We start from the raw sequence: 18,894 nt of genomic DNA on the forward strand, positions 1-18,894 counted from the left end.
GTATGTGTTGTGCAGCACCTTAAGATTACGGAACGAGATAGTATGCAGAAATAAGATTATTTGCCATTTCTCCAAGTGAGAAAGCAAGTCTGCCTGCTGCTCACATAATGTTGTTGGTGCTGAAACCTGGTTAAAATGGAAATCAATTCCTCATTCAAGTGTTAAAGCTTTTGGGTTTTGCAATTTTTTATGCATGTGTATATTTTTTTCTAAACATTTACACCTTTTCTCATTAATTGGGAGGTTTCTTCCCAGGCATGAAAATGGTTCTAAAGCTGGGTTTTTGGACCATATTGTCACATACATAAACAAAGCCAACTGTTGACAGTACGAACCTGTTGCATATTCTCATGCTAGAATGGTTATTAGGAAGTACAAGTACAGCCAGTTCTATGATTCTAGACAAGCCTTTTTTCTGCTTGTTATTTCAGCACTACATTCAAGTTGTGGAAAATGTGGTGTAAATTCTTAATGTCACACATATACCTTTGTCAAAGCATAACATGCAACTTTGATACAGGGTTGTTGTTTTGTATTGAGGCATGACTGTGATGTTTACATGGGCAAGGTGATCTCAGTAACCAGGTTAAGATAGAATGACCTTGCAGTAACTTGTATAGTACTCAGTAGTATAGTAGGAATGACCTGTAGTTAAAATGATGGGAGATTTACTGAAAGAGTTGATATTAACATCGCTGTCTTCACTGTTTTCCCCTCATGTCCTTTTGACAGTGGTAAAAAAAAAGTTATTAAACCTGGAAAGGACAGCCAGCATCATGCAGGACCTTGGGTCAATACAGATTGGTCGGTTGTGGTTTGCCTTATTGGCCTCCTTGCTTCACTTTCAAGTGTAGGCTCCATTGTTGTTTTGTTTCCTGTGTGATGCTCAGTTTATTATTAGACAAAAATGCTAATCTGTTTATGTCCCTTTCCTACTGTGTTGTGATGTTTCTGTGTGGAGCCCTTACTGTTGAAAAGACCACCTGTCATGGTCTTTTGATTGGATTATAGGGTAAATACCGCATTCATGTAATCATCTTTATAAAACAGAAATTAAGTCTATACCCCATGCCTTGCTTACCGTCCGTACATGAATGATCACGACATAAAGGTACATTTGATCCTACTGTATGCTATTTTTGTTTTGATTGACTGACGATCGCTTGCTTTCTTGAATGTTTAATTATTATCACACTCAACTTCATTAGTCATGGTAGACAAGTCATTTCAGGACATTGGACATAATGCATTGCACTGAATGAAGTGTCTTTAATGTTGAATATGAAAGCCAACTGGAATGCATAGTTTCACAATATGGTATTTTCTGAATTGAAGTTGTGGCAGAGTACTGTGTCCTTCTACTAGCAGCAACGGAAGTGTATCAAGGACACAAAACAGCAAGAACTACAAAAACTGCTGCTGTTCAATATTGATTCCTGTCTTCTGTTTCTTGGAGTAGAAAGAGTGATCTGTCTGAGTTTCTCATTTTGAAATCTGCCCAAATAAAAGCATTGATTGTCAGAACTAACAAACACCCAAGGTTCAAAACTACAATGAGGATTACAAATAAACTCTCTCACAGAAGGTGGAAATTCTATAGTTTTTCTGCCTTTTCAGGCTCTCAGCACTTTGCGTGCTCAGTCTCTGTGAACTAATATCTTTCTGCAGAGTTGTAAAAAAATAAGTTCATTTTGCCGTTGATATCCCAGCTTCCAAAATGATATCCCAGCTTCACACACACAGAAACACACACACTGGCACATACACTCACAGTGCATATCCTCATCCACACATGCAGTTCCTTATACCTTCATTTTTAAGAGGCCAGTAAAAAACAATGTTATTATCGCTGAATAATTTATACAAATATAAAGAAGGTTTCCTTGACCTAGTAGCTATAAGTAACCCTGTAGCTCTATCCATGCACACTTATAGGAAACTGGTTGAGCCAGGCAAGTTAAAAGATGAAGAAAGAATGCTCCTTTTAATATTTACAAGGTGAAACTGACTTGTTAGCAAGCACTGCATTAGAGGGATTTACAGCCTTTACATTAGAGCTCAATCAATGAAGGACTGCAAATCTAAATCACTCCTGATAGAAATTGCAGACTAATGAATATTATAGGACATTGGTTTTGAATTCTAATGTATATGTTTACATTATCCTCATTGCTCTATGGGGCAAACACACTGATTCAAAACCAGATCTGATTCTGTGGAATACTAGTCCCATGTTAGGATGGAAGCCAGGACTGAAAGCAGCACTTTTGTTTGTGGACGTCTGTGTTATCCACGGCCAGTGCAGCCTAAGCTGGTCCTCTTTTAATTCTAATTGGAGGAGCTGCCTTTCTGCCTGCCTCCCCTCCCATGGAAGTCCCAGTTCCCAGAGATTTGAGCGAGCTGATTCTCCCAGCCGGACCTGCTCCGGCACATGCTCCGACACAGGCACTGAGACAGCCAGGCAGGCAGAGAGAAAGAGACAGAGGAGAAAGAGAGTGGGAGCTGGAGGGAGGAGTCTTATTGTGGAGCCTTACTAGGCGCCTCTACTGGGTGAGTGATTGGGCGAGAGAGTGAGAGAGAGAGAGCGTGAGAGAGAGGGAGAGAGGGTAGGGGTACGAGTAGAGACACTGGAAAGGCAGTGAGACCGAGCGAGTGTAAGAGCGAGAGAACACGAGAGAGCTCACACTGAGAGAGTCTACACATCAACAGGAGAGCAAAGCAAAGCTGACCACTGGCAACTCTGAAGAGTGACATAGAGAGAAAAAGAAAAGGAGGAGAAGAAGAGAGGAAAGAAGAGTTAAAGCTATATCCCTGGCACAAGGGAGATCATTGAGGGACTGTAGCACTCATCCAGAAGTGCACAGAAGAGCACTGTTGTGTGTGTGTGTGTGTGTGTGTGTGCCAACATCAATTTCACACACAAACTGTGTTTCAGAGGTTAACCTCTTCCTCTCCAGTCATGATCCCCTGGGTCGTTGTTTTCCTGTGGATCTCTGGACATGGTAAGTCAAATGGCTATGGTCCTCTTATCCACTGAATTTGTCTAGTATCTTTCTGTTATTATCTGTGTTAGTTGGTGACTGCATGTGAATCTTGAGCATTTTATCTGAAGTAGTCTTTGGTGTAAGCTGTCAGACCTGATGCTGTCAGATTTATCTCATTTTGCCTCAATGATATGTCACTGTGCTATATGGGGAAGAAACTGCTGGATAATAACGGAATACTTGTGTTTATAGCTGTTAACATTTGTAGCCGGTGCTATCCTATCTCAGGAGTTCATCATGGCTTGTGCCGATTCAGACTGAATAACATCATCAGACAAGCTCCTCTGAGTGCTCACATCCCAGCTTGGCGAAGCGCTCGCTCTGCGCAACTCACATTATTTTGAACCTGTGACCATGTCTTTGCTGGGGATGTGCCGGCGGTTGGTCAGAAAATATAGAGCACTCTGAACAACACAATCCCCTTGGACTAAATATGCAGGTGATTTCATTCTTAGACAGTGTATTAGAAATGAAGATGGATGGATTGGTTGTTTCCCCTACTTGCCAGCAGGTGGTTGTCTTTGGAAAACAATGTAACTCTCGCTGTCAGTAACCTTTGAGAATTCTGTAAACTTCACTATGTCGGGTGGGTGAGATGTGGCTGGACTGAGAGCAGGTAGAGAGTAGATGGAGTGTTTTTGTTCCTCCGTGGTCACTAAGAGAGTAGAGGGAGTGTGTTTACTCCTCTGTGGTCACTAAGAGTAGGGAGAGTGTGTGTCAGTGGAGTCTACTCAGAGGAAGAAGGGGAGGACCATACTCCTCAGTGAATTTTATAAAAATACAAATATTTAAACATTAAAAACGTGATCCTTTTTAGTTTAAACTCTACTAAATATATTCACATGTCACCGAATAATTGATTAAAACAATGTTTTGCAATGAAGGTCTACAGTAGCTTCAACAGCACTCTGTAGGGTAGCACCATGGTGTAGCCGAAGGACAGCTAGCTTTTGTCCTCCTCTGGGTACATTGACTTCAGGACAAAACCTAGGAGGCTCATGGTTCTCAGTCCCTTCCATAAACTTACGCAGTAATTATGACAACTTCCGGAGGACGTCCTCCAACCTATCAGAGCTCTTGCTGCATGAAGTGACATATTGTCCACCCAATCAAAATATCAGAGAATAAATCTACAACTGAAAGCATAAGCTACAGCTAGCACTGCAGTGCATAAAATGTGGTGAGTTGTTGACTTAAAGAGAGAGCAAGACAGTAGTTGAACAGTTATGAACAAATTCATTTCTTTTCAAATTAGGGAGAAGCGCGCGAGAGAGAGCAAACTATATTTGTTTGTACATTTTTGAACTTTCACTTTCACTTAGCTAGAGAATGCAGCTAGCTAGTTTAGACTACTTGAACATCCGGCTCAAACAGAGACGGATGCTATGTTAGCTAGCTGCCTATGGCTATCCAACACTGGAACTCTTCCAAGTCAAGGTAAGCTTTTGGTTTTATACATTTATTGCCACTGGGGCCCACCGGTGTAACTGCTAAACTGCTTTCTGGCTGTACTGCATGATTGTAGCTAGCGGGTTTACTAACATGTTAGTTCTAGTAACTGACTATGACGTGACAACGATGTAGGCTGTGTGTAGCAGTTATAGCAGTAATGATATGAAGGTTTGGCTTGGAAAGGTTATTTTGCCTGGTCACAGACAGCTGATGTGTTGTGTGCTGAAGTCCACAAGCGAAGGAAAAATGTGAGAGGAGGAGAGCATGTAGATAGTTGCGTGAAGGAATTATATATACAACAAGCAAATTGATCATGCTGTGTTCATGTGGCTGCTATGAAAGTGAACTGTGTTTGTGTGTGATCATTCTGACAATTCATAATTAATTTTTTTAAATTCAGATGTTTCTTAAATGGAAGCAAACAGAACGAAAATACCTGAATTTGTTCAATAGAAAATCACATTTGCAAATGCAAGTGTAGATGAGCTAGATGCAGGCGAGAGTGAGCAAGGCGGTATTGAATGTGTCACTATCTGTCACCTTGATTACACAAAATTATCTACGTAGGTAAATTTTCATTCATAGGCTAGGTTGTAGCAACCTCATGATGGGTACAGGGAAAACTTCAGTATTATCTAGTAGCCTAAACCTATCGATGTTACATCGAACAGGGTGAATGGAACATGAAGGACTGTCATCCAATATGCTGTAATAGAAATAAGGCCATACTCATAAAAACATTTAATAATCCTCCCTCTTCTTAAACGGCACCGACCGCCACTGGTGTGTTAGCTCCTACATGGTCATGGTAACTGACCCACAAAGGGAGCAGGAGCTCATCCCAGAGTGCGTCAGGGTCAGCGGAGCTATCACAGCTTCTTTTCAAAGTTTGACCCCTCACGCTGGGCAGCCATCTAAGCAGGGTTCTGACCCTCAGCTCTCTCAGTGTGTGTGTGTGTGTGTGTGTGTGAGTGTGTGTGTGTGTGTGTGTGTGTGTGTGTGTGTGTGTGTGTGTGTGTGTGTGTGTGTGTGTGTGTGTGTGTGTGTGTGTGTCTGTGTCTGTGTCTGTGTCTGTGTCTGTGTCTGTGTCTGTGTCTGTGTCTGTGTCTGTGTCTGTGTCTGTGTGTGTGTGTGTGTGTGTGTGTGTGTGTGTGTGTGTGTGTGTGTGTGTGTGTGTGCGTGTCAGATATAGAGAGAGGCATAACCTTTTGTTCAAAATCAACAGGAGAAAGAGGAAACCAAGTCTTTCTAGTTTGTGTCACATTGAAGTGAATCTGACAGCTTTGAGGCTGGGACATTTTCAGCAGAGGTCGTTATCCACGCTTCATTTGTTCTCCAGAATTGTATTTCCCCTTGTTCTCTAGATCACACAGAGAGAAATCAAGTAAATCATTCAAATGATAGAAAAGGTCAAGCTTGTTTTCGCTTTCAAAAACATTCTATTGTGCCCTTTTCAATGTCTAGAAATTATGTATGCGTATGTTCAAGTGGCAAAAAACTATGTTCGGATGCACTTACACAACCCACTAATTTGACGTTGACTATGGTACTAAAGCTGTTAATATTGCTCTCAGTACTGCTGGTTCAGGAGTTGTACATCACATCTGAGGAGGTTGTCTGTTGTATCTGTTGTTATGCGTGTGTAAGTGTATCCTGGGATGTTGACACGAACATACTGGTGTCCTGTGAAGTAGATTGAAAGTACGTAGTAGCTATAGAGACTGTATTCCACAGTTAATGGTTATTTCTTCATGACCAGATTTTTTTTTTCTGAGATCATTGTACTCTGGAAATAAGTTTCAGTTGGACACGTTTAGACTGTAACATTAGGTGTCGGCCTAATTTGTGTCCTTCACTGCATGTGCAAATTGACTGGCGCGAACAATTTTTTCTCCTTTAAGCTAAGAAGCTGACAATTTACAAACTACCTGATGATGATATACCATATAGACAGATTGTACATTCCAATCACATCGCTGCATAGATCTCCATACATCAGCTCTGTGTGCCCAGTTATTTTACCAGCATGATATTTTATTTCCCTCATTACAGGTGATGCTTTCAGTTCTGGGAAAAACAACTAAAAACCAACCAGCACATATCTCAGATAATGCAGACAGGAGCGAGATTGCTCCGCAATTCAGCCATTTGTTATTACCATAATATAAAATAATATACGCCCTGCCAGGTAAACAGGAGATAACAACGTGCTTCTCCTTGCCTTTTGCCAATCTCTGGTAGAGAACACGCCACCCTGTTGCTAATTCTAGTTTTACAAATTGTTACTCGGATTATGTCGACAGCTACTGTCAGCAGAAAACATGAGAAAACTATCTATTTTATGAAGGGACGGAGGCAATTGTGAGGCCAAGGAGAGAGAGAGAGAGAGAGAGAGAGAGAGAGAGAGAGAGAGAGAGAGAGAGAGAGGAGAGAGAGGAGAGAGAGAGAGAGAGAGAGAGAGAGAGAGAGAGAGAGAGAGAGGAGAGAGAGAGGAGAGGGGAGAGAGAGAGAGGAGGAGAGAGAGGAGAGAGAGAGAGGAGAGAGAGGAGAAGAGAGAGAGAGAGAGGAGAGAGAGAGAGAGAGAGAGAGGAGAGAGAGAGAGAGAGAGAGAGCGAGAGAGAGAGAGAGAGAGAGAAGAGAGGAGAGAGAGAGAGGAGAGAGAGAGAGAGAGAGAGAGAGAGAAGAGAGAGAGAGAGAGAGAGAGAATCCTGCCTGTACTGTTTGTAAGTCACCTTTTCTTCAACCACTCCATGGCACTCGCCTGGTCCGCAACTGACGAAGTGAGCCAGGAGGACACGATGTGAGCCAGGAGGATCCTGAAAGAATGTCCCCAAAGAAGGCAGTCACCGCAGGCAAAACCTATCCCAAGACATAGTCTGTCTCTCTCTCTTCCCCTCTATCCCTGGCTCTCTTGCGGGGTACAGTGTGATTGAACACCATCTCTGCTGTCAGGGAAATGGTGCTGGAATTTCTGAGTACAGAAAGTCCCTGTGGAGGGAGCCTATTTAAGAATAGAGTCTTGTACTGGATGTGACTGTCCCTGTGGCAGACTGGAACTGAATAACCACACAGAGGTATATGGAGTGACTCTCTCTCTCTCAAACTAGACCCAGATTGCTGGCCTCCTTATTAAATCCATCAGCAAACTGTCCAGTGGTTCCTTGGATAGTACTTATAGGCAACACGTCTAATCATTCTGCTGGCCTCGGGTTTGCACACTGGGGGCAGTGCAGCATAGCAATGGACTCCATTTCTCTCTCTCTCCTTCTCCCTCTCTGTCTTCTGTCTTCCTCCCTCCTTCCCAGCTCACAAGCACACTCCTAGATCTCCTAGTGCTAAGTCACCACCCTGCCATGACACTAAGCTTTTTCTTAACCCTGGAAAGAAGGTCTTAGCACACCACAAGCCTCTATTTCATTTGCTGCTGTCTGTTAACGGCCTGCCTATTCTGAACCTAAACCCGCTTTTCACGGAACACAAGCTTTGATACCAAATTCCTAATATCTTCATAATTAAATGTCAACACAATGTCATGTTTGGTTTTCGAGATTTTGGAATAAATCTCTTTGCTTCTTTAAAAGAGAAAAAAAATCATCACATTTCACAATACAAATCATCCCAAAACGACATTGGCCAATTTTGTCTCCATTTTATTGCATCATTCTGCATTCTAAGTAGTTATTTGTAAGCAATGCATGTGTTAAACCCCTTGTAAATGCATGGATTATGACACCATAATCCAATTGTAATTAATAGATTTTGCCATTTCAACCACAAGCTAAAACAAATTAATTTATATTTTTTACATATGCTTTCAGGCTCCCTACTTTGCTCATCATATAGACTTTCTCACCCAGCTCCTGCTGTGGTCTACCTTCATGTTGTCTGTGGTCAAAGATGGTAGCTAAGAAGATAGAAGATATACCATGTGTCCTTCCTATATCTTAACTCTTCACTCGCTCTTCTTTGACGGCACATGCTGTAAGGACATTAACCTTTGCCAGGTCACGTCTCCACAGGAGATTGATATTGATGTCCTCCATTGGGGTGTGACGTTGTAAGCCAACCTTTGTTTCCTTGTTTGTGCTTTGTGTACCATCGAGGCTAGCGTCATAAGTCACCTCAGTCGCCCATGACCCCTGCTGATTTCTGTGTCATGCTAGATTAACCCTAATCCAATCCAGCCTGACGTTTCCCAAAGGATATTTCTGGTAGTAAACATATGAATAAATAATCAGAAGCTGTCTCTAGAAAGCTTTGGCTCTTGGTCCCAGTGGTTAGCAATGGATAGGTCTTCAAAGGGGTCCTTTGACAAAATGTTATTTTCAATAATATTAGATAAGGTTATGGGTTTATGCTAGGTCAATAGACATTTTTTAGTAGGATTTTGCCTTCAGAGTAAAAGGCATTGTTTTAGTTTTTTTTACATTCATTGATGATTGACAATAGGTTATGGCTTTTGTTACACGTGGTTAGAGTAATTAGATCATTGAGTTACCGTTTAATTAAAGCTATTGCATTTTAATCAGCGGTTGTCTTTGTAGTTAATTGAAGTGCATCATGTATCTTTATGCTTGCATCATAGGCCTTTAGCAGACGCAAAACAAGTATACCGTAAGTAAGAGATCAATTCAGAGACATGCAATTTTCTCTACTCTCTAAATATTTTTTTATTACCTTTATTTAACTAGGCTAGTCAGTTAAGAACAAATTCTTATGTTCAATGACAGCCTAGGAACAGTGGGTTAACTGCCTTGTTCAGTAGCAGAATGACAGATTTTTAACTTGTCTGCTCGGGGATTCAATCTTTCAACCTTTATTGGTTACTAGTCCAACGCTCTAACCACTAGGCTACCTGCCGCCTAATGTATCTGACTGCTTCATCCGATTAAATGGACTGAATCTCTTCAAGTCGGATTCCGGTCAGGGGGGAAAGGAAAATGATTTGTTTGGAAACTATTCTTCCAAACCAGGCAATGATCCGCTTCCTCTTAAGCAGTGTTTCCTGGAGTTCATTACAATTCACCAATGGCATCACTGTTCTTAAGTATACTCCAAAGACCACCTACCTACCATTCAGAATGACATACTCCAATATGCACTCCAACCCCCAGCCTCGCCTTCTCTCCCTTTCTGAGACTTTGCTCTTGGATCTCATTCCTAGGGGATGAATTTATCCAGATTGGAACACTCTTGGCAAAAGGGCATTATCCCGGATTACGTGTCTGCTGGGCGTAATGTTAAGTAATTCAACCAGATGCTGTTGTGATCATGAGGTCACCTGTGGAGTTAGCACCAACCCACACTCCTCCATCCCACCCTCTCCCCTATTCCCCCTCTTTCCTTGAAGAGATGGGGCAGCACCCTACTTGGCCTGTCTGCCTTTCATAAGGAGTGTTAGGATACAGGGAGATGGCAGAAGGGGGAAGACGGGCACACTGGGAGGCAGCTGCCTTCTCTGAGCACAGTCAGGATTTTTTTGACAGATTAAAGAGGGGATTAATGGGTTCTAAATTGCAGCCTAATGCACGGGAAACAACAGGCGATGTTATTCCCTCTCAGTGGGAGCCGAGTGCAGCGGCTTGGCAGGGGAGGTCAACAGAGCTGGAGTAAGGCGGGTCGTACACCACGCTTCTGTTCCGGCAGTGTCTTTGTGGCACAGCTGGTCAAAAGTGCCTACCAGTGCCTACCTCCTTGTTCCTGTGCAGGGGGTTGCCGGGCGGAAAAAAGGGGTGGGAAGGAGGTAGTAGAATGGAAGTAATGCTATGACTTTGAGTGTAGCTTGGTCATCAGTTGCTAATAAGGATCTGACCCTTTAAAAAAAAGACCTAAATTGACATGTAGGAGAAAATAAGATAATACAAACAAAAAAACATGCGTTTTCTATTTTTTTTCTCCATCATATTTGAAATGCAAGAGAAAGCCCATAATATAATATTGCAGTTTAGGTACTATTTAGATTTTGGCCACTAGATGGCAGCAGTGTGTGTGTGCAAAGTTGCAGATTGATCCAGTGAAGCATTGCAATACTGGACAATATTTTGTTTCAAGTCTGCCCAAATGTGCCGAATTGGTCAGTTGATACATTTTCAAGTACATAACTATAGAGAGCATACAAAAATTATATGGTACAACAAAATGTAAGTTTACACACTCCCAGGAATTTCATACATGATGGTTCATTAGCTTATACACTAACTTTCACACATCTAGATGGCCGGGCGGGGTGGGTGGGGAGCCAGAGACAGCATGGGTTCAAACTGTAGAACCCATTTCCTACATTTGAATATACAAATAGATTTTATCAAACAAAACTATTCCACATTTTATCTCTGGGACTCCCAGGATGACAAATCAGAGCAAGACTACTGAATGTAAGTACATGATTTACCTTCAGAGGTGAATGTATCAAACCAATTGCCGTGCTAAAAGTTTTTTGTTGTTGTGCACTCTCCTCAAACAATAGCATGGTATTTTTTCGCTGTAATAGCTACTGTAAATTGGACAGTGCAGTTAGATTAACAAGAATTGAAGCTATCTGCCCATACAAGACATGTCTATGTCCTGGAAAGTTTGCTGTTACTTACAATGTCATGCTAATCACGTTAGTGCACATTAGCACAACCATCCCGGTATAGGGACACCGATCCCAAATTTAACTTGATTTCCTCCCCTTTAGTAAAGAGACATTCCTTTCAATTATATAGTTTAGGATGTATCATATCGAAAATGTGTGCAGATATGATCAGCTTGACACTATACACTACATTTTAGGATTCAGAGCACTGTTTCTATTGATTTATCAATGGCACATAATAATGCCATTCAATCCACTTTGTAGAGTTCAAAAATTATAGTTCTAATGTGTTATGGTTGTCTTTTATGTTCTTGAGAACTCCTGATTTTGCCTCAAAATAACAATCCACATATGTATTTTCACGATTCGCTGCCCATTTCTATTTCAGAGCGGGAAAAAAGCTGCTCCCCGCATCGATATTGTTATCAGTGCAGATCTGGAGTCATTACCTTGGGTAAATTGCATGCCCTCCTATTCGCTGCCTACTGCTGCCGACATAATGTTGTGTATCCTGGAAGCGGCTGAAGCATTTGTGAGTAAGCCACCTAGCAAATGCATTGACAGGATTGTTACAGGCCGTGTTGGAGGGAGGATGGAAGATGCATTTGGTGTTTCGGCATAGGAGGCACTTGAGGAATTGGGTTTCTGATCTGATAACAGCTTCAGAGTGTTTTGTGGGAAGTTTCTGGGACAACCCAATATTACACCTGGATGAACTCGGCTGTCTCTACCTCTCTCTCTCCCGCCTTCCATTTCTCTCTATCTGTTCTCCCTCTCTCATGCCAGTGTTACCTACCAGAGACGGAAATGTCTTTTAAATTGGCCGATGCAAGCTAGCCGTATGTGTTTGTTCTGTGCGTATCGGTATGCTTGTTAGAGCATGTGTGTGTATGTGTGTCGGAGTTGCAGGTGTACTGCTGTGCAACACCAATTATGCCTGCAAGCCTTGTGCGGCAATATATACTGAAAAAAATATAAACGCAACATGTAAAGTTTTTGTCCCAGAATTGTTGCATACGCACAAAAAGCTTATTTCTATCATATTTTGTGCACAAATTAGTTTACATCCCTGTTAGTGAGCATTTTTCTTTGCCAGGAAGCTGATTAAACAGCATGATCATTACACAGGTGCACCTTATGCTGGGGACAATAAAAGTTCACTCTAAAATGTGCAGTTTTGTCACATGACACATTACCACAGATGTCTCAAGTTTTTATGGAGCGTGCAATTGGAATGCTGACTGCAGGAATGTCCACCAGAGCTGTTGACAGAGAATTGAATGTTCATTACTCTACCATAAGCCGCCTCCAACATTGATTTAGAGAATTTGGAAGTACGCCCAATCCAGCCTCCCAACCGCAGACCGTGTGTAACCACACCAGCCCAGGACCTCCACATCCGACTTCTTCACCTACGGGATCGTCTGAGACCAGCCATCCGGACAGCTGATGAAACTGATAATTATTTCTGTCTACAATAAAGCCATTTTGTTGTGAAAAACGAATTCTTATTGGCTGGGCCTGGCTCCCCAGTGGGTGGGCCTATGCCCTCCCAGGCCCAACCATGGCTGTGCCCTTGCCCAGTCATGTGAAATCCATAGAGTAGGGCCTAATTAATTAATTTCAATTGACTGATTTCCTTATATGAACTGTAACTTCGCTGAAATTGTTCAACGTTACGTTTATATTTTTGTTCAGTATACATGTAAATTAGCCTTTTGACTTGTATATGGGGAATCAGGAAAGAAAGGAGCGCCTTGCAAACTCACCTGTGGTTAAATATGTGTGTGCTTCCCTGCCAGTACAACACACATGCATCTATCTGGAAACAACAGAACAGCGGCAATATATAGCTCGCTTCTCCCAGTGATGCCTTGTAGCGGACAGCAGTGACAGCAGGTGATGGCCTCTGATAGAACATGGGGGTCATGGGGGTCTGGATATGGTTAACAGATAGAGCCCTTCTGTAATGTTCCACTGGCACTATTGGCTGTTTGGAGTATGCCCAACTCATTCCTGCTCAGTCGGGGTCAATTCAACTGGATTATACTTTTTTAAACTAGAGGCCGCTGGGAACAGAGTTGTCTGTGGGAACCAGGCATACAGTAATTGTTAAGAGAGGCTCTATTCTTTCAGCAACTATTTAATCCAGCACTGATCAAGAAAAATGTTTTATTCAGCAAAGCACATCAGACACAACAGCTTTCGCTGATCTTTTTCTTCATTCTAAACTTTTTAAATCTGGGGGCTATGTAGGCTTTGTCAATCAGGAGGCCTAATAGTGTCGGGCCTCATCCCCTTCATCAGTTTGTTGATGTGGATAGTGTTTCACTAGCTGCCAAACGGGGGGGTTGAGCCACCTGCTTGTCCTACTAAGACAATTAGGCAATTGAGGGAGAGGCCATTCAGTAGTCATGATCAGAAGGCTGGTATTAGAGTTAGACAGAGCTGCCCATCTACCATATCCAACCAACGGTGGCATGATGCCAGTTTTCTTCCAGCCTAATTAGCATGTTTGTTGCAGGAAATGTAGGAGCGTTTGACACCAGGCTTTGGAAACATGTCAGATGGAGCGCTTGGTTGGTGCTTAGACAGAAATATCCCATTGGCCCCCAGACAAGCCTCTACTGTAAGGCCTGTGGCTCTGTGTCATTATGGAGTTGTTTACCATCCCACTCCGTCCTCATCAGTCTTCTCCCTGAGTTACCAAAGAGCAATCTGCCAACGCATATGCCTCCCTTTCACAATATGTCCTTCAGGGGGCGCTACTGAGTAGACCACTGCTGCTTGAATATTGTGGTTGGGGGGTGATCTTCTGAAGTATATATCCAAGTTTGAATCCATCTCACACTGAAAATTAATACAACCCATCACACTCAAGGTCCCATATCGATTGAGAGTCTCTCTGATGTATCTGATACGAATTAGCTTGTATTCACTGAGTCCTCTCCACATGGAACAAAGAGGTCTATTTTTACATGCAGTAATAACTGGTTTTCAGACTCAGGATCAGCTATAAGTAATCACCACATATTATGTCTCAGCCCCATCCTCTACTTTATATGATTTGTCCTTAGTTTATCGCCATGCCACTTCAAGGTGGTTTCAGAAATGAATAGGTGTAAACATTGTAAATTAAACATTGTAAACATTGTGAAAGTGTAAACATTGAAAATTAAACTGTAATTAATTGGAGTTGGTATTTATATTTCTTTAAGGATTTGTAGCTTCAAGAGCACTTTTCACACCACTCTCTTTTTGTATTTGGAGCTGGAGTTCAAGAGCAATTTAATATTGTGGAGATCATTTTTTGCCAGGCCCAGGCGAAAAAAATTGTTAATTCACGATCGGGCGGTTAAATGATATGCTATCCTTTCCAATCTGTTGGCAGGGGTTTCAATCTGGCAGGCCTCCCGGGTGAATTGACAGTGGTCATTGCTCAATCCCTAGGGGACATTAGTGCAAATCACAGAGGCACACCGGAGTCATCGCAGTTCGCCCCTTTCCCTTGGCCAGCACCCAATGCTAAATAGCAGTGCTCACTCTGGCTAACAATACTGGGCAAGGAGACTACCCTTAAACCTGATTTAATTATAACGCCTCAAAACAGGCCTGGCTCTAACACTGAGCGAGACCGAACAAACAGGCCTGGCTCTAACACTGAGCGAGACCGAACAAACTAACACTGAGCGAGACCGAACAAAACAGGCCTGGCTCTAACACTGAGCGAGACCGAACAAACAGGCCTGGCTCTAACACTGAGCGAGACCGAACAAACAGCCCTGGCTCTAACACTGAGCGAGACCGAACAAAACAGGCCTGGCTCTAACACTGAGCGAGACCGAACAAACAGGCCTGGCTCTAACACTGAGCGAGACCGAACAAACAGCCCTGGCTCTAACACTGAGCGAGACCGAACAAAACAGGCCTGGCTCTAACACTGAGCGAGACCGAACAAAACAGGCCTGGCTCTAACACTGAGCGAGACCGAACAAAACAGGCCTGGCTCTAACACTGAGCGAGACCGAACAAACAGGCCTGGCTCTAACACTGAGCGAGACCGAACAAAACAGGCCTGGCTCTAACACTGAGCGAGACCGAACAAAACAGGCCTGGCTCTAACACTGAGCGAGACCAAACAAACAGGCCTGGCTCTAACACTGAGCGAGACCGAACAAACAGGCCTGGCTCTAACACTGAGCGAGACCGAACAAACAGGCCTGGCTCTAACACTGAGCGAGACCGAACAAACAGGCCTGGCTCTAACACTGATCGAGACCGAACAAAACAGGCCTGGCTCTAACACTGAGCGAGACCGAACAAAACAGGCCTGGCTCTAACACTGAGCGAGACCGAACAAACAGGCCTGGCTCTAACACTGAGCGAGACCGAACAAACAGGCCTGGCTCTAACACTGAGCGAGACCGAACAAACAGGCCTGGCTCTAACACTGAGCGAGACCGAACAAACAGGCCTGACTCTAACACTGATCGAGACCGAACAAAACAGGCCTGGCTCTAACACTGAGCGAGACCGAACAAACAGGCCTGGCTCTAACACTGAGCGAGACCAAACAAACAGGCCTGGCTCTAACACTGAGCGAGACCGAACAAACAGGCCTGGCTCTAACACTGAGCGAGACCAAACAAACAGGCCTGGCTCTAACACTGAGCGAGACCGAACAAAACATTGAAGGAGGAAGACCTAAGCGTAGGCAGGGAGAATGGTCGTCCATTATTATTATTATTATTATTATTATTCTATTTTTATTTTTATTTTTATAAGGGGTGGATCAGCTTTAATATTGCAGATAGATTGTAGCTTCCATCAATGTAATTGTCTGCATCACTTCCAATCCCCCATATATTTTTTTGCAAATGTATATATATGTATATATAAATGTGTATATATGTATATATATATGTATATATATTTATATATATGTATACATACATACACATACATACATACATACACATATAAATACATATATATATTTTTAAAGATACGTATATATATATTTCCTTTATTACCCTCCAACCCTACCAGGGTCGTCCATTATTTCCTGTGTAAGGGGAAGTGGAGGGACACAGAGGATGCTCCGGCAGGCCGATGATAAACAGACTCTATGTCAGAGATTGGATTAGAGGGATAGAGAGAAACTTAAAAGCAGAGTGCAGTTTATTGTAGCCTTATCTAAAGTGATAATGTTACCACAGATGGATGAGTGCAATGACGAATGAGTGGATGGTAGCTCTTATACAAGATATAACAATGGGCCAGATAGCTTGGTGGATATGCAACAACTGCACTTCTGAAAGAACAGGAAGGGCTACAGCAGGGAATAGCTCCTCTGAAATTCACCATCAATTGCAAGACCTCTAGTTGGCCTGTGGTGTGATCATTAAACCAGGTGTAGACTTCGCTCAGAAGGGCACAGATAGAATCATGGTATGTTGCTGCCATTTGAGGGCTATTTTAGCTAAGACATTTCGAGAGTCGTATAATGGAGAAGTTTTTCTCAGATATGTGTGAGGTGGAAGTATGTATTTCTGCTCTAGCTATGTTTGAAATGAGTGTTTGACAAAGTCGTGTGTCTGAAAGGATCACTCTCAGGGAGGGTGTAGGTTGCTGTTGATGCTCACAGAATGATGGGGGGGAAAAGAACAATAATACTAATAACAAGAAAGAGGCATCTTAGGTTCCCCGGTAAACAGTAAAGTAACGTTTGGAGGTATTTAGGTAAGCCAACTGTTCCAGTTTTCCACAATGACTCCTGGGGATTTTTCTCTCCCTTCTGAAGTCTATGTTATCTAATTGTTGGTCTGATTAAGAACATCAGAATACAATACCTCACCAAGGTAAACAAAGCTATCTCCTGCTTGGAAGAGGGAGAGAAAAAAACTCAAAGGGAAGGGGGGATTGTTGTCACAAGTTAAACGTGTCTGAAGCTTGCAGTCCTAATCCGGGCTAGGGATGTGCATGTGTGTTTTTGTGTGATTGAGAGCAAATGAGATTATTCTCCTTTCGTTGGATGCTAATTGTATTACTAAACATTGTTTGCCTATCTGACTCATAGCAGTGTGACTCTCACGTTGGGTTTCTGTGATGTTGGACACTATTTTGCTCATAGTTGAGGAGTAAGAAAATAAAAATCTGACTGGGGAAAAAATGGTTGAATCAACATTGTTTCCACATCATTTCAATAACAACAACACAAATATATGTGATTACCTTGAATCAACTTGGAAAACTGATTGGATTAGAGAAAATTAATCAAGGGAATTTAGATTTTTTTTTTACTAGACGTTAAACTGACATCTGTGCCAAGTGGGATGGGTTTTGAAATACCCTTGTATGACTTTTGAATAATGGTGCAGGGTGGTGCATGCCCCCATGCCAATGCTGTGTGACACTAGCAAGACAGGACATAAAAAACGCAGAAGGGCATCCAAAGTTGATCATGGCAGTGCACTGTGGCATGTTCAGAGGTGTCACAAATCCCCCACTCACCTCCTCCGAGTGTCCTTAAACTTCTCCAGGTCTTTGTGTTCATGGGTACCAGCTTGAATTATTAACAGTCTTTCATTAAAAGGCACTTTTCAGGGCTGCAGCCGGAGAAACTCGGGCTAGTTTGACGGACTCGTTTGGATTAAGGGAGACACAGCGCCGTGGTGGAGATTTACGACGGAAAACGTTGGATGTCCCGCAGCCCAGAGAGTCTCTTCCAGATGGGCCTGTTCCACACAGAGTGGGGAGTTAATGGCTTGGAGTCTGCCGTCACTCCTCCTCTACTGCTGCTCTCTAACTGCCAAATGTCATCTTGTCCCCCTATTTTCTCTTTTCTTCCATGGCAGCCTATTACCTAGGATCGTTTCAACCCAAATCCTTTCTGTTATTTGTACGGAACCATAGGTATTCATAGTGTGTTCATTCATACTGAATTCCCTACTGAAAACATACTTTGCTTTCATGAGCCAAAGTACCAGAACAACACTAATGAGCAGTGCCTGTGTGGGCCCTTGCATCATTGTAGTGTGAACTGTAATTATTCTCCCAAAAGCAGCCATCATTGCTTCAACTCTGCTGTGCATCTCTTGATCACCTCCATATTGGGAGAAAAATGGGGAATGAACAACCCGAAAACACAAGTAACTTTCAGTGCCTCGGCAGCTCTTTGAAGGCTGACAAACAAGTGCCTTTCATGTTAAAACCAGCAGACGTGTGGTACAGAAAGAGAATAACACAGACAGAGATCAGTATCCAGGGGTAGGAGATCAGAGATCAGTATCCAGGGGTAGGAGATCAGAGATCAGTATCCAGGGGTAGGAGATCAGAGATCATTATCCAGGGGTAGGAGATCAGAGATCAGTATCCAGGGGTAGGAGATCAGAGATCAGTATCCAGGGGTAGGAGATCAGAAAGGGAAGATTTTGTGGTCTCTCTTTATGCGCCTGTACAAATGGCCTCCTCAGGAAATGGCATCTACTTCATCGTTTCGCCACACGTTTATTCTGACCCATCTCTCTCTAGCAAAGAAAGATGAAAAAAGTGAGAAACCATACCCCATCAAAAGGCTTGAGTCCAATTAGGGTGCAAAGTGAACTGACCATTTACTAAACTGGAAAGTCACCCCGATGCTTTCCACAGTTAATGAGGTGGGATGATGAATTGGAACATGTAACTGATGCTCTGTTTTCATCAGCCACAGCAGGTAACAGGCAAAGGGTATCAGAGACATGGAGCGAGTATACACTTGATCTGTCCCTCTGTATTGTTGCGAAATGAGGAGGGTGTTAACCAAAGGAGACATTGTGTGTT

At 42.8% G+C, this 18,894-nt stretch overlaps 1 protein-coding gene across 8 annotated transcripts in view; it reads left to right on the top strand.

The window, feature by feature from the left end:
• Window positions 1–2,443: 2,443 nt before the first annotated feature.
• The window catches only part of LOC129822117 (kin of IRRE-like protein 3), a 219,401-nt gene continuing 202,950 nt past the window's right edge, over window positions 2,444–18,894 (top strand). For 4 of the 8 annotated variants that reach the window (XM_055880073.1, XM_055880080.1, XM_055880077.1 and 1 more), the window contains exon 1: window positions 2,444–3,002. In XM_055880073.1, coding sequence (XP_055736048.1) covers window positions 2,960–3,002 — 43 coding nt within the window. In that variant the 5' untranslated portion in view covers window positions 2,444–2,959. The remainder of the gene's footprint in view (window positions 3,003–18,894) is intronic. The other 4 variants (XM_055880074.1, XM_055880075.1, XM_055880079.1 and 1 more) reach the window with 2 other exon arrangements.

Source organism: Salvelinus fontinalis, chromosome 24 (genome assembly GCF_029448725.1).
Source record: "Salvelinus fontinalis isolate EN_2023a chromosome 24, ASM2944872v1, whole genome shotgun sequence".
NCBI lineage: Eukaryota > Metazoa > Chordata > Actinopteri > Salmoniformes > Salmonidae > Salvelinus > Salvelinus fontinalis.